The 14,956-nt window shown below is 52.8% G+C and overlaps 1 protein-coding gene across 1 annotated transcript in view; it reads left to right on the top strand.

Moving 5' to 3' along the window:
* The first annotated feature begins 2,164 nt into the window (after nt 1–2,164).
* Nucleotides 2,165–14,956, top strand: part of MYO7A (myosin VIIA) — an 87,545-nt gene continuing 74,753 nt past the window's right edge. The window contains exons 1-2 of the mRNA XM_010366765.2: nt 2,165–2,334; nt 4,428–4,491. Of these exons, the coding sequence (XP_010365067.2) occupies nt 4,474–4,491 (18 nt within the window). The 5' untranslated portion in view covers nt 2,165–2,334; nt 4,428–4,473. The remainder of the gene's footprint in view (nt 2,335–4,427; nt 4,492–14,956) is intronic.

Genomic DNA, 14,956 nt, shown 5'->3' with positions numbered 1-14,956 from the left:
GACTTTCCTGTGTCTCTCTGTCCCTCTGGGGGGAAGGGACAATGGAGGAATATTCCCCAGGCCTGGGCGACTGTCCTCCAGTCAGAGGGAAGACCCCACTGCCTGCCTGGTGCAACCGTGAGCTGAGATTGTGGGGATCATTCAGTCATTCCTTAATTCAGTAGATCTGTACAGGGCTGGCTTTGTGCCAAGGCCTGTCCTGGACACCTGGGATGTGGGGAACCAGGCATAGCAATCACTGCTCTGGAACAGTCTACAAACGAGCAGGGAGCACAAATACATACTCTGGTCATGACAAACTACACCGCACATTACTGATGGGACAGTGTGGGCCTGCTGGGTTAGAGAACGCCTACTCCCTGATCCGTGCATGAAAGGCTTGGAAGAGGAGATGTGCTTTCGGGGCACAGGAAGGTGTGGGGGGACCAGAGCAGAGGCTACTGAGGGCAGACGCAGGCATCTTGGGCCAGGAAGCTGGTGTGGTGGTGGGAAGCAGCAGGGTTGGGATGATTCTGAAAGCAGAATGGATGACTCAATGAAAAACTGGACTTAGGAGACGGGGTGAGTGCAGTGTGAGGGCAAAGTGAACTGAGATGCCTCGCTTTCTTCACGGGACTGAGAAATGGGCGTTGTAAATTGTGTGATCTGCTTGGCATAGTGTCTGGTTCATAGCATGGCTGAGCACAATGTAGCTGTCATCCTGGTGTTTGGAGGCCACCCTGTCCCCCACAACCTGCCCACCTCTCTACCCCATCCCCACAGCTCACTGCATTTTGTCCCTGCTGCCAGCCGTGTGCCATGGGCTCCCCTGTGCTCCCCTGGGGTCTCATTTTCGCACCGTGTAGGGCTGACACCACTGGCCCTGCCCAGCCTGGGAGGATGGAGAGGGGGGCTTGAAGAGTGGCCAGTACTAGCTTTCGGCAGCAGGTGTAAATCCTACGTGGGGACTGTGTTCCAGGGACTCCTGGACTCCTGTTAGGCCCACCAGACTAAGGGGCAGTTGGCATCCTGGGGTCTTCCTGGGTCAGGGTCGTCGGGTCTGAGGGGACCCAGGCCCTAGCAGAAGCTGCCTCCTGTCACGGTCACTTCCCAGCGGTGCTCAGCCCGCCTGATGAAAGCAGTGGGGCAGTGGGGCCTGTGACCAGCAGGCGGCGCTGGCGAGCTATAGCGCCCCTTTGAGCCCCCACCCCACCTTCTGGGTAGCTTCCCTGCAGACACCCCAGTTATGGGGGCTAGGGACCCAAAAGAGACATCCTTCTGCCACTCAGAGCTGCCCTAGAGAGGTGCACGATGGGGCTGCCGACAGGTGCGTGGCCACCGAGGGCGGAAAGGAGAAACTGCCAGGTCCTGATAGGGCCCCGGGAGGTCTCCACCCTCGACAACGCTAATAACAAAGACCTGCGCTCCTCTTTGCTTGGTTCCGCCCACCCCTTTAAATCACAGATTTCACTTCAGTTTGTATGTGTCGCTGTCACATGTGGGGTGGCTCCTAGTCAGCTGGTTTGGCAAAGTTTCTGGATGATTACAGAATAACATGTGTCCCCAACCCGCAGAGCAGGTTGTGGGGGCAATGTTGCATTGACGAGCGTCAGGCGACACACATCAGAGGCAAGGGTGGGTGTGCAGGAGGGAGAAGGCGCAGAAGGCAGGGCTATAGCTCAGCACTCTCTCTCCTGCCATGCTCTGCCTGACCGTTCTCTCTCCCAAACAGCCAGGTGGAGGAGGAGGAAATGGGGCTGGAGGAGGGTGGCGGGCTGAGACCCCAGCATATCAGAGACTAAGTCAGGATCACCTGCTCAGGTGCTGAGCCAGCAGGCTGTGTCCTGCAAACAACAGGAGGCACCTGAATCCAGCCTGGGGTGCCCAGGCCCAGGTGTGGTGCATTCAGCAGCACAGCCAGAGACAGACCCCAGTGACCCTGCCTCCCTGTCAGCAGCCAGTGCTCTGAACAGAGCCCTGAGCAGCCTCTGGACATTAGTCCCAGCCCCAGCACAGCCCGTCCCCCAAGCTGATGTCACCGCACCCAGACCTTGGAGGCCCCCTCCGGCTCCGCCTCCTGGGAGAAGGCTGTGGAATGACGAGGGGAGGGCAGCAGTGCTGGCTGGACAGCCGCTCTGGGCAGGAGAGAGGGAGAGACAAGACACACACAGAGAGACGGCGAGGAAGGAAAATATCCAGAGGGACGTCCAGAGCGAGACTGGGAGCCAGACAGAGGAAGAGGGGACGTGTGTTTGCAGACTGGCTGGGCCCATGACCCCAGCTTCCTGAGTCCTCTGTGCAGGTGGCAGCTGTACCAGGCTGGCAGGCCACTGAGAGTGAGCAGCTGGGCCCCAGGTAAGGATGGGCTGCCCACTGTCCTGGGGCGTTGGGAGGGGTTTGGATGTGGAGGAGTCATGGGCTTGAGCTACCTCTAGATCCTCTGCCCTGCAGCCACTTTCTCCTAGGACTAGGCTTCCTGCCACCCTTGAGGGCTCAGTCACCACAGCCACTGAACGAAATTGTCCTGAGCCTGGGAAGATGGACGCGTGTCCTCTGGAGGAGGGAAGAGCCAAGGGGCATGTTGTCCATCAAATCTTCTCTGAGCTGGGGCTGGGGTTAGGGGCATCCTGGGGCCAGGGGACTAGACATGCTGTGGTGGCAGAGAGAGAGAAGAGTCCGTTCTCTCTCTGTCTCCTTTGCTTTCTCTTTGACACTGTTTATCTCCAATTCTGGATAAGTCACTTCCTTCCTCTATGCACCAAATGTCCCATCTGTGAAATGGGAGTATGAAGCCCCACCAGCCAGGGTTGTAGTGGGGAAGAGGTAAAACCAGGCAGAGACATAGAAATATAAATACAGCCTATGGCCCCTGTGGTCAGTTGGAAAAGAAATTAACTTGAACGTGGTCTAGTTCTCATTTTTAGAAATAAAATGTATGTCTTGTCATTTTAACATGTGGCCCTTAAATTCCATGCCCTCACCACTCTCCTCTGATCCACATCCCTTGGAGCCCCACATCTCTAGTGAAAGGACTGGCTCTGCCCCCAGCCCTCACGGCTCATGTTGGCATAGGGCGCCGGCTCCACAGCCTGGGCACCATCTTCAGACAAGCGCCCAGTGGCATTTGCCTGCTGGCCCTGTAGAATCCACACCCCCACCAGGCACCCAGACTAGTTCAGGTCTCTGGAAGGACCGTGGGTTTGCTGTGTTCCAGAGCTCCAGAGCAGGGGTCAGGGCTCGGGTGTCAGGCGGTGTCATGGGCAGAGGATCGAATGCCCGGCAGCTTTGAATGGTCCCTTGTGAAAAATTGATGTGCATTCTAGGGGACAGGTTGGGAGCCAGAGGGGCCTCACACCAGGGCCTATAGGCTGGGGCTGCCTTTTAAGCTCCTTGCAGAGCCCATCTCTGGGCCTGGCCCTGTGCTGGGTAAGGCTGGAGACAAGGCAATGTCTCAGACCCTCTCCCACCGGCCACATCCCACCCTGGATCAACTCCCCAACTTTGGGGGCAGAGGTGGGACAGATCCTTACCCTGACAACATAATGCATATAGTCAAAATGGGATAAAGGGGAATATAGAGGCTCTTGGCAGCTTTGGGGTGGTCAGGGAAGGCTTCTTGGAGGAGGTATCATCTGAACTGAACCATGAACCATAGGTGGAAATTCACTAGTCAAAATTTCAGGTAGAAGGGCCAGTGTGTAAAGGCCAGGAGATGGCAAGAGCTGGCGTTTTTCAGGAAGTGAGTCACTGAGGATGTCCAAGTATAAGGGTATGAAAGGGAGTGGGCAGTGAGAGAAAAGACTGAGGCATCAGCAGGGGCCAGACTGTGCTGGGCCTGGGGAGCCCAGGCCCAGGTGCGGTGCATTCAGCAGCACAGCCAGAGACAGACCCCAATGACCCTGCCTCCCCGTCGGCAGCCAGTGCTCTGCACAGAGCCATCCTGAGGGCAGTGGGTGCTCTTGAGAGGTTTCAGGCAGGGTGTGCCATGAGCAGGTCATGCCCAGCCCATGACTTTCCCCTCTCTCAGGCTTGTCCTTGTCACCCACATTCCTGGGACAATCCCTAAGCTGAGTGCCGGAGATTAAGTCCTAGTCCTAAATTTGCTCTGGCTAGCTGTGTGACCCTGGGCAAGTCTTGGTCCCTCTCTGGGCCCCTTTGCCATAGGTCCCTGGTGGGGCCAGACTTACTACTTTCTAGGAGCCCTTTGGGAATCTCTGAATGACAGTGACTGAAAGAAGAATTCAGCTGCTCTGGGCAGTGGTGCTGGTGACAGTGGCTGAGGCTTAGGTCACGCAGGTTGGGCAGTGGCCAGAGGGAGAGAAGCCAGGGAGGATTCCCTCAAGGGAGGAGGAGCTGGGGCTTTGGGAGGAGCCCAGGTGACCCCAGCCAGGCTCCAGGCTTCCAGGGCTGGCCTGCCCAGAAGCATGACACTGTCTCTCTCCCTGCAGAACTGTGCCTGGCCCAGTGGGCAGCAGGAGCTCCTGACTTGGGACCATGGTGATTCTTCAGCAGGTCAGTGCTCCCACCTCTTTGGGTGGCCTGTCCTCCCCATCCCATATCCCCTCTTCCATATGCTTACCCATGGGACACCCTCCCCAGGGTGTTCTCTTGGAAAATTGCTAGACTTCCAAACCCAGCCCTCCAGGCCCAGTCTGAAACCTGTTCCCTCTGATGTGCCGGCTGGGGTTTCCTTCTCTCTCACGGGCTCACCCCATTGGGCAGAAATGATTTTATTTACAGACATCTCTGGATCCCAGGCAGTGGAACAGCATGTGCAAAGGCCTAGATGTGGAAAGGTCCCTGGGGAAGAGGAGAGGAGGTTGGCAAGGCTCCCAAAGCCAGGCCAGAAACGGCCCTGAGCCCAACTTATCCTTAGGGCCTTGGGGAGCAGTGACTGGAGGGCAGGGGGTGACATGGCTTGAGCTGGAGCCCCCTGGGATTTTATGGGAAGTAGCAGAGGTGCTGCCCCTGAGCTGAGTCCTCCAGCCCCCCTTCCTACTGAGGGCCACAGTGGCCTCTGACCCTCAGCCCTTCCCCGTGATCAGTCTGAGGCTCTAATGAGCTCCTGGTCTCCAGAGCAGAAGCCAGGAATGTGGGCCTTGAGCCAGGTGGGTCTGGCAGCAGGCTGTAGGGCTTGTGGGGCTGTGTGCTGTGGGGGCTTGGCCAGCAGCTTCTCGGTCTCCAGGGTCACCAGAGGCCAATGGCTCAGCCTTGCCTGGCTACCCTGAGGCTGCACGGACCGGCCTGTTTGCAGATGAGTGTGTGTGTGTGTGTGTGTCTGTGTGTGAGTGAGAGGCAGGCTTCAGGACAGCATCAGGACAGATATTCTTCCATCCTAGGGGCTGGAGGAGAGCCCCTCTAGAGCCCCTCGGCCTGAGAGCCTGTTCAAATGCCCATTAGAGATGGGCAGGATCTAGGAGAGGAAAAGTCCATTCGCTGAGTGTTTGCTGTGTGCCAGGGCCTGGGCTCCCATAGCTCTCCAGGGGCATCCTCCCTCAGGGGGCCTCTGAGGCAGGCCTCTGGCTGAAGGGACCTCCTCACCACCCCTCCGCTCCTGCCCCTCTGAACACTGACCCACTTCCAGCTGTGGGTGGCCTCTGCTGGGAGCAAGTGTCTTGTAGGTGAATGCCTGCTCTGCCTGCCCTCAAGTAGGAAGTACACTCAGCTGCTTCCTTGGTCCTGAAGAAAGCCCAGCCCTGGTGAACCAGCCAGCTCTGCAGTTGCACAGGCCAGACCCAATGGGCTCCAGCCCAGGCTTTGCTATTGATGAGTGGGAGGGCCTTGGGTACGTTACACAGCCTTCCTGAGCCTCAGTTTCCTCATATGTAAAATGAAGATTAAAAGCCTCTTTTCCCACAGCTGCTGATGCGAGGCTAAAATGCCACGTGGAGCTCCATGAAAATGCTTCTTCCTTCATCTGCTTCCCTGGTCAGCCCTCTCCTCTCTTCCTGCCACATCCTTCCCTGTCCTGAAAGATCCACGGAGCGCTTGGCTTCCTCTCTTGCCTGACTGACTTCTACTCAGGCTTCAGTGTGGCCTCTGCTTCCTTTGGGAGGCTTCCCTGCTCTGCAAACCCCAGAGCCTTGTCCACAGTCCTCCTTCTTTCTCTGCCTACCTGGGGCTTCCTGATGAGTCCTGGACAGGAGGGACAGCCTTCATCCTGTTTCCCATGGATCTTTCAGGATAGGGAAGGACTGGCAGGAAGAGAGGAGGAGAGAGGCAGACCGGGGAAGCAGATGAAGGAAGAAGCATTTTCATGGAGTCCCAAATGGCATTTTAGCCTCACAATGGCAGCTGCGGGAAAAGAGGGTTTTTTGTTTGCTTGTTTGCTTGTTTGTTTTGAGACAGAGTCTCACTGTGTCACCAGGCTGAAGTGCTATGGCATGATTTTGGCTCAGTGCAACCTTCGACTCCCTGATTCAAGCAATTCTCCTGCCTCAGCCTCCTGAGTAGCTGGGATTACAGACACACGCCACCATATCCAATTAATTTTTGTATTTTTAGTAGAGATGGGGTTTCACCATGTTAGCCAGGATGGTCTCGATCTCCTGACCTCGTGATCCACTCACCTCAACCTCCCAAAGTGCTGGGATTACAGGTGTGAGCCACCGCACCCGGCCGGAAAAGAGGTTTTTAATCTGCATTTTGCATATGAGGAAACAGGCTCAGGAAGGCTGAGTAACGTGCCCAAGGCCCTCCCACTCATCACAGCAAAGGACAGGATGGATCCCACTGGGCTTGGTCTGTGGAACTACAGAGCAGGTCAGCTCCCCGGGGCTGGGTTTTTTTGTTATTTTTTTTTTTTTTTTTTTTTTGAGACAGAGTCTCGCTCTGTCACCCAGGTTGGAGTGCAGTGGCTGGATCTCAGCTCACTGCAAGCTCCACCTCCCACGTTTACGCCATTCTCCTGCCTCAGCCTCCTGAGTAGCTGGGACTACAGGCGCCGCCACCACGCCTGGCTAGTTTTTTTGTATTTTTTTTTAGTAGAGACGGGGTTTCACCGTGTTAGCCAGGATGGTCTCAGTCTCCTGACCTTGTGATCCGCCCGTCTTGGCCTGGGGCTGGGTTTTTTTTCAGGACCAAGGAAGCAGCTGAAGCGTACTTCCTGCTTGAAGGCAGGTAGAGCAGGCATTCACCTACTATTCCCTGCCTTGGAGGAGTTCCCAGACCAATGTGGGGAGACAGCTTAGAAACCTAGGAAAGGCACCTGTGACTAGAACTGTGAGAGTGAGTCCCCAGGGGGCACAGGGATGGGAGGGTGCCTGGGAATGGGAGAGGCTTCTGCCCTCCCTGGGAGAGGGTGGACATGGAAAGCCATGAGACAGCTGCTGCAGTCCTTCATGAACATACAGGGGCTGAGGTCTCAGGGAGAAGGATTTGCCCAGGGCTGGAATAAGAACTCAGAGCTCTGTAGTGCGCCTGACTCATGTCTTTAAGGACCATAAGGAGGGCTTCTGTGCTTCAGTATGTCATGACTCCCGGCTTCATGGTGGGGCCAGGGTAGGGACTCTGTGTACTTGGCCCAGATTTGTGGGCAGAGGGAGGTTTGGAGGTAAATTTGTGGGCTGTTGAGAACAGTTGGATTGATGCTTTTAGTAAAATATAATGTCCTTCTTTGTTTCTTGTAATGATTTTGACTTAACATCTATGTCCGATAGTATAGTCATCCCAGCTGTCTTTTGGTTACTATTTGCATGGAATACTATTTGCATGAAATCCTTCTACTTTTAACCTATTTGTGTCTTTGGATCTAAAGTGGATCTCTTGTAAGCAGCATATAGTTAGATCATGTGGTTGGTTTTTGTTTTCTTTGTTTTGTTTTGTTTTGATCCATTCTGCCAATCTTTACCTTTTGGTTGGAGAGTTTAATCCATTTACATGTAAAGTAATTACTGTTAAGGAAGGACTTCTGTCATTTTGCTATGTTTTCTGTATATCTTATATCTTTTCCTCCTCAATTCCTCATTACTGCTTTCTTTTGTGTTTAAGTGACTTTTTTTTTTTTCTAAAGTACTGTTTTGATTCTCATTTACTCTTCTGTGTATTTTAAAAGTTTTTTTCCTCAATGGTTATTCTTAGGTTTACAAATAACATCTTTTTTTTTGAGTTGGAGTTTTGCTCTTGTCGCCCAGGCTGGAGTGCAGTGGTGTGATCTTGGCTCACTGCAACCTCTGCCTCCCGGGTTCAAGCAATTCTCCTGCCTCAGCCTCCCGAGTAGCTGGGATTACAAGCATGCACCACCATGCCTGGCTAATTGTTTTATTTTTAGTAGAGACGGGGGGGTTTCACCATATTGGTCTCGAACTCCTGACCTCAAGTGATCTGCCTGCCTCAGCCTCTCAAAGTGCTGGGATTACAGGTATGAGCCACTGCACCTGGCCTACAAATAACATCTTAAATCTATAGCAATGTAGTTTGAGTTAAGGCCAAATTAGCTTCAATAATATCTAAAAATTATGTTCCTTTATAGTTTTCTCTCTCCCCCTTTATGTTGTTTATTGTCCAAATTGCATCTTTGTACATTGTGTGCCAGTTAACATAGATGTATCATTATGTTATACATTTGTCTTTTAAATCACACATAAAAGAAAGTAGTTACAGACCAAAAATACAACAATACTGTTTTTTGTTTGTTTGTTTAAGAGATGGAGTCTTACTATATTGCCCAAGCTGGAGTGCAGATGCTATTCACAAGTGCAATAGTGGTGTACTACAGCTTTGAACTCCCAGGCTCAGGCAGCCCTGCTGCCTCAGCCTCCCAAGTGGCTGGGAGTACAGGCACCCTATCACCGTGCCTGGTCAAATATGACTTTTCTATTTATCTATGCAAGTGCCTTTACCAGTGTTCTTTATTTTTTTTCGTATAGCTTTGCATTACTGTCTACTGTACTCTAATTTTTTTTTCCAATTTTTTTTTTTTTTGAGACAGAGTCTCACTCTGTCACCCAGGTTGGAGTGCAGTGGTGTGATCTCGGCTCACTGCAACTTATGCTTCCCAGGTTCAAGTGATTCTCCTGCCTCAGCCTCCTGAGTACCTGGGATTACAGGTCCCTGCCACCATCCCCAGCTAATTTCTGTATTTTTAGTAGAAATGGGGTTTTACCATGTTGGCCAGGCTGGTCTTGAACCTCTGACCTCAGGTGATCCACTCGCCTCAGTCTCCCAAAGTGCTAGGGTTACAGGAATGAGCCCTGTGCCTGGCCCCATTTAACCACTTTAAGTGCATAGTTCAGTGGCATTAAATACATTCACAATGTTGCATGACCATCACCACTATCAATTTCTACAATTCTTTTCATCTTGTAAAATAAAAATTCTATCCATTGAACAATAACTCCCCATTCCCCTCTCCCTGCCGCCCCTGGCAACCACCATTCTGCTTTATGGTTTTGATTTGACTACTCTAGGTACCTCACATAAGTGGAATCATACACTATTTGTCTTTTTGTGATGACTTACTTCACTTAGCATAATATCTTCAAGGTTCATCCATGTTGTATTAATAGCATGTGTCAGAATTTCCTTCCTTTTTAAGGCTGAGTAATGTTTTATTACATGTTTATACCACATATTGTTTATTCATTCATCTATTGAGAAACCCTTGGATTGCTTCTGTTTTTTAGCTATTATAATTAATACTGCTTTGAACATAGGTGTGCAAAGATCTCTTTGAGATTCTGCTTTTAATTCTTTTGAGTATATATCCAGAAGTAGAATTGCTGGGTCATATGGTAATTCTCATTGTAATTTTTTTAGGAACTGCCATAGTGTTTTTCACAACATTTGTATTATTTTACATTCCCACCAGCAGTGCATAAGGGTTCCATTTTCTCCACATCTTTGCCAAAACTTATTTTTTGTTTTGTTTTTTAGTAATAGCCATCCTAACGGGTGTACAGTGATATCTCATTGTGGTTATGAGTTGCATTTTCCTAATGATGAGTGATGCTGAGCATCTTTTCATGTGCTTCTTGGCTCTTTGTATATCTTTTTTGGAGAAATGTCTATTTCAGTCCTATGCCTGTGTTTGTTTGTTTGTTTTGGAGACACGGTCTCACTCTGTCACCTAGGCTGGTGTGCAGTGGTGCAATCAAACTCTTGCCTATGCCCATTTTTGAATTGGATTGGTTGTTTTGTTGTTGTTCAATGTCTTTTAATTTTTAGCATTTCTTATAGGGCAAGTCAACCAGTGACAAACTCCCTCAGCTTTTACTTACACGGGAATGTCTTCATTTCTCCTTCCTTTGTGAAGGATAGTCATGCGAGATACAGAATTCTTTCTTGACAGTTTTTTTATTCTTTCATCATTTTAAATATGCCATCCTGCTGCCTTCTGGCCGCCATGGTTTCTGATGAGAAATCAGCCGAGACTCATATTAAGGATTCGTTGTATAGAATGAGTCACCTCTCTGTTGCGGCTTTCAAGAGTCTCTGTCTTTGCCACTTGTGGAGAAGAGGCTTATTCCTCCAGCTCAGGGGTGGTCTCAGTAGTCAGTCTGGAACCTGGCAAAGTCAGGTTCTTAGCGCCTTGCAGGGTCTCCCCCAGGGGACCTCTCTTTAGCCACTAGTCGCCAGACCTACTTTACGATCTCTTCCCTCTCTCCTCTGATTCTCTGAATTTGCTGTTCCCTCTTCCTGGGATGCCCTTTCCCCTAATGTCTGCCTAAAAAAAATCATAAAACCCAGCTGTCACCCCTAACACAACTCCCTTAGTTAACCATGACTGGCACTCATATACATTTGCTCTAACAGGCACCAATCTAGGTGCGTTATGCATCTTAACCTGTTAAATCCTCACGAACACGTGGAAGCACTGTCATTTTGTCACCTGACGGATGAGGAAAGAAAGGAACATAGAGGTTGAGGAACTTGCCCAAGGTAACACAGCTTGTGAGTGGCTGAGCTGGGATTGAAACTAAGCCCTGACTCCAGGGTCCAAACTCTTAGCAACCGCGCTATCCTGTGTCTCCAGGGCTAATCTGCCTCTTATCTGCTGGTACCATCCTTATCTGCGCCTGGGTCTGTCCACTACACCAGGCTGGGAGCTCTGAGGACATGTCTTGTTAACAGCGTCTTTTGTGTTTTAGTCTGAGCCTGTACTCAGTAAAGGTGGGTTGTATGGACTTATGGAAGAATGCTCAGAAGCTCACCACTAGCGCTTCCTTGTGTCTGAGGTCTGATTCCTGTTCCATTGTGCTGCTGTAGGTGGGTGGGGAGAGACAGACGTGCTTGTTTTCGGCTTGACTCGGAGAAGGACCTCTCCTGAGAGCAGTGTCCCTGAGAGGTCACAGGAAGTGGGTGGGAATCACTGATCAGTCAGCTTTGTGCTGGGCAGCAGAGCCCTGGGTCCCCAAGGCTGGGACGGGGAGTGGGGTAGAACTGGACCCATCCTGGGTGGCTCTGAGCCTTGTGTGAGGCATCACTGTCTTTTTCCTTGCCATTCCTCCCGTCCAGTCCCCAGCCCTCACTCTCTGCCGTTTTTCATTTGTTGGGGAGCAGTTGGCTTCCAGGATACTAGGCAATGCGGAGGGCCACAAATGCAGACTGGAGGCCTTGAAAAGAGAAGAGAAAAAAAAAGGGAGGAAAGAGGGGAGGAGGACAAAGATAGGCAGGGCGAGGCGAGAAGGAAGGAATGGGAGGGGAGTCACAGGGCCTGGGCCTTCCCGGCCCTCGGGATGGGATGGTGGCCTCCGGCTCACAGCCCAGCGTCGACCGATGCCTGGTGCCCAGCCCTGTGTGGCTGCTAGGACACAGGAGGCCAGCTCGTCCCATTGCAGGGAGAGCTCTGAGCCATCGAGATGATGCAGCTGTCCTGGGGAGTTCAGGGGACCCCACACCAGGCCTCCAAGGCCTCTCCGGCAGGATGGATGTGGGCTGCTATTTGACCTCTGGGGCTGCGGGAGGAGGACACAGACTCTTCAGGGGCTTTTCCCCAAGCTTGCCCCAGAAGGAAACTGTGTATCTGCCCTCACTCCCCAGAAGCAGCCAGGGAGCCAGAAATATCTTCAATGCGTCTCCCGTTTAGTCTTAAAAACCCCGGGAGTTTCCCGCGTTCTATTCCATAACATCCTCGTGTTTCCTTCCATAGAAAACACACCGATTTTTTCCAAAACTGCGGTCAGGTGCGGTGCCAGGTGCCACGTTTATCCCGGGCCTACCGCCACGGTGCCAGTGAGGCCGCCTGGAATTCCCGGCGAAGTGGGGTTGTGGGGGGTTCTGCCGAGACGGAGGGGGCCGGGGTGGTGCGGGCGCCCCCTCGCAGTCCTGCCCGCGGGCGTCACCTAAGCCGCCGTTGCCATGGACCCGCGGCAGATGGCCCGGTTTAGGGTTCCGGGGCGGGCGGCGCGCACGGGATTAGGTGAATTAGGGAGCCGGAGCAGTGCCGCCATCGCCACACCATGGAGCCCCCCGCCGACCCCGCCGACTCTGCCGACCCCGCGGGTGTCCCGCAGCTCGGCAAGTGGGCGCTGGTGCGCAGCCTGAACCAGGCGTTCAAGACCTATGCCGTCCTGCCGGTGAGGCCCGGACCGGGAGGGGAGATGGGAGGGGGAGGGCGCCTTGCCTCGGGCCTCAGTCCCCACCCCGCCCCCTCTCCCCGTTAGAAGCTGGGCGGGCCACAAACAGGGTCGCTAAGCTTCAGGGTGTGCATGGACTGCAGCCCCAGGATACCACCTGCGGTCTCTGACCTCCCCCAGCGTGAACTTGGCCGCGGCTGCCCTTTCCTGGGAGGGGAGGTTTTGCATCTGGGAAACCCAAGCCAGGCAGGCCATGTCTGGGCAGGGGTGTCCTGCATTTGCTGAGGTCCAGAGCAGGGAGCACCTCCAGGTGCACAGAGGGACCCGAACCATAGTTTGTGGACTGGCTGACCGCTGGTGGAAGGGAAAGCTCGGCCCACTGGTCTCCTCTCCAAACTATGTTTAGCAACTAGACACTGGCAAGACGCTTGGCTCACGTTTCCCATCTGTGAAAATGGGGTGATAAAACCAGTGTCCCGGAGTGATCACAAAGATAACGAGGGGCAAAATGTCCTGAAACAGGCTCCATAAACAGGGACTGACCCCAGGCCTGGTCCTAGAGTAAGGAAGAGACAGAAAGGGCTAAGGCCCCATGGGGAATTATTAATATTGGCCCAAGACCGGCTTGATGCCTGGGAGGAAGGAGGGTAGACAGAAAGAACAATGTGCATTTGTGTGGGTCTCTCATCTTTACATGCACTGACTCCTTCCATTTCAAGGCTGGTGGAAACTGAGGCCCAGAAAGGTTGAGTGCCTCACCCAAAGAGACACAGTGTTAGTGGTGGAGCTGGGACTACAAGCCAGACATCCTGACTATGTGTTCACTGTAGATGTGTGCTGGCTTTCCTGGAGGGGAGGCCCCACAGGGGTTTTGGAGTACCCCTGAGAACATTTGAACAGACCCGTTCTAGGAAGTCATGACTGTGGGGCTGGGAGCCTGCATAGCTACCGGGGCCTGGGAGACCCTCTGCCCTGGTCACATATTTGATAGGACAGAAGCTGGGACTTGCCCCACGTTACACAGCCATGCTGAGGCATGTGTCATGTCACAAACGAGATCTTCCATTCAAGATGAGACCAAGCAAGGTGCCCCATAGAGTGTGTAAAGTTGTCACGGAACATGGTGTAGGAATGGGGCCAGATGCAGTGGTGGGGTGCCTGGGGCTAGCCATGGGGATGGGAGGGAGTGGTGGGGTCCTACCTGGAGCCTGGTTCCCCTTTCTCACTTGCCTCCTGCCCCTCAATGAAGCTTCATCTTCTTTCATGGCTTCCTCCCTCCCTTCCTTCTCCCTCTGAGCCAGTGACTCTTGACCCACCCTGGTTTTGGTCCTGGCTCTGTCCTCTAGATGCTAACAGTCCTGTCAGTCACTGGTTTGATGAGTGACTGTGGTCAGGTTCCTTTCTTTCTTTGGCCCTCAGTTTCTTCAGCTGTAAAATGAGGATCCTTACAACCTTCCTGCATTGCAATGCTTCAACAACTTTCCCTAGGGCCACAGGAATGTTCCCCTTCAGAAGTCCTAAGACCCCAGAATTCTCCCTGAAGCCTCTCCCCTTCCATCTGAAACTGTTTCCTTAAGTCTGACCTAGAGCAGAGATAGTTTGGTCACTGCCCTTTGGTGACAGCCCTAAGTAAAAAGAGTTCTAGTCATGTCTGTTTGCTGTGTGGCCCCAAGTGCTTCACTCAGCCTCTAGGAATCTCCATTTCCTGCTCACATGAAGTTTTTTTGATTTTGGTTATTTTATCTTCTCCCAGGGGGAAACAAACATTTTCTGTGTGCCAGGCCCCATGCTGGGCTGGGGGATACAGGTGACTTAGACCCCTGCCTTCCAGTTGCCCTCAGCCTGTCTCCAGCTTGCCTTCAGGGCCCATGAGCCATCTGGGCACAGAGGACTCTATCAGTACTTCTTGTTTTGCTCACTGAGCTACATGTGGGGCTGGGCCCAGGGAATGTCAGGAAAGAGCCCTGGATTTGGGGTTTCTCAGACCTGGGCTTCAGTCCTGGCTCTGCCACAAAAACAGCTGTGTGACCTTGGGCATGTTTCTTGACCTCTTTGAGGAGAGAAATTGGAGACAGTCCCCTGGCCACATACTGTCGCCCACAAGTGAATGTGCTCCCCACCCCTTCTCTCTCACTGAGGCCCACTCTGGGCTGGGCTCTGGGGAGCCACAGATGAGGGACTCAGACCCAGCCCCACCCTAGGGAGCTCCAGGCCAGTGGGGAAGGGGAGCAGATCCAGTGTGGGGTGGCTGTCAGGGGTAAGCCCAGGGTCGGGGAGTGCAGCAGGGCTTGGGCACAAGCAGCTATGAGGATTAAATGGGGCAGTTTATGGGATGCAGCCTGTGGAGCCCAGGCCCACAGTGAATGCTCCATAAACAGGAGTTCTCTTCCACTCCCAAGCCTCTCCAATTTTTCTTACTTTTTCTGAGAGGAAGTTTGGGTTTGGGACTAGCCTGACTCTAT

The sequence above is a fragment of the Rhinopithecus roxellana genome, chromosome 15 (genome assembly GCF_007565055.1).
Source record: "Rhinopithecus roxellana isolate Shanxi Qingling chromosome 15, ASM756505v1, whole genome shotgun sequence".
Lineage (NCBI taxonomy): Eukaryota > Metazoa > Chordata > Mammalia > Primates > Cercopithecidae > Rhinopithecus > Rhinopithecus roxellana.
This window is presented reverse-complemented; position numbering and strand designations above follow the sequence as displayed.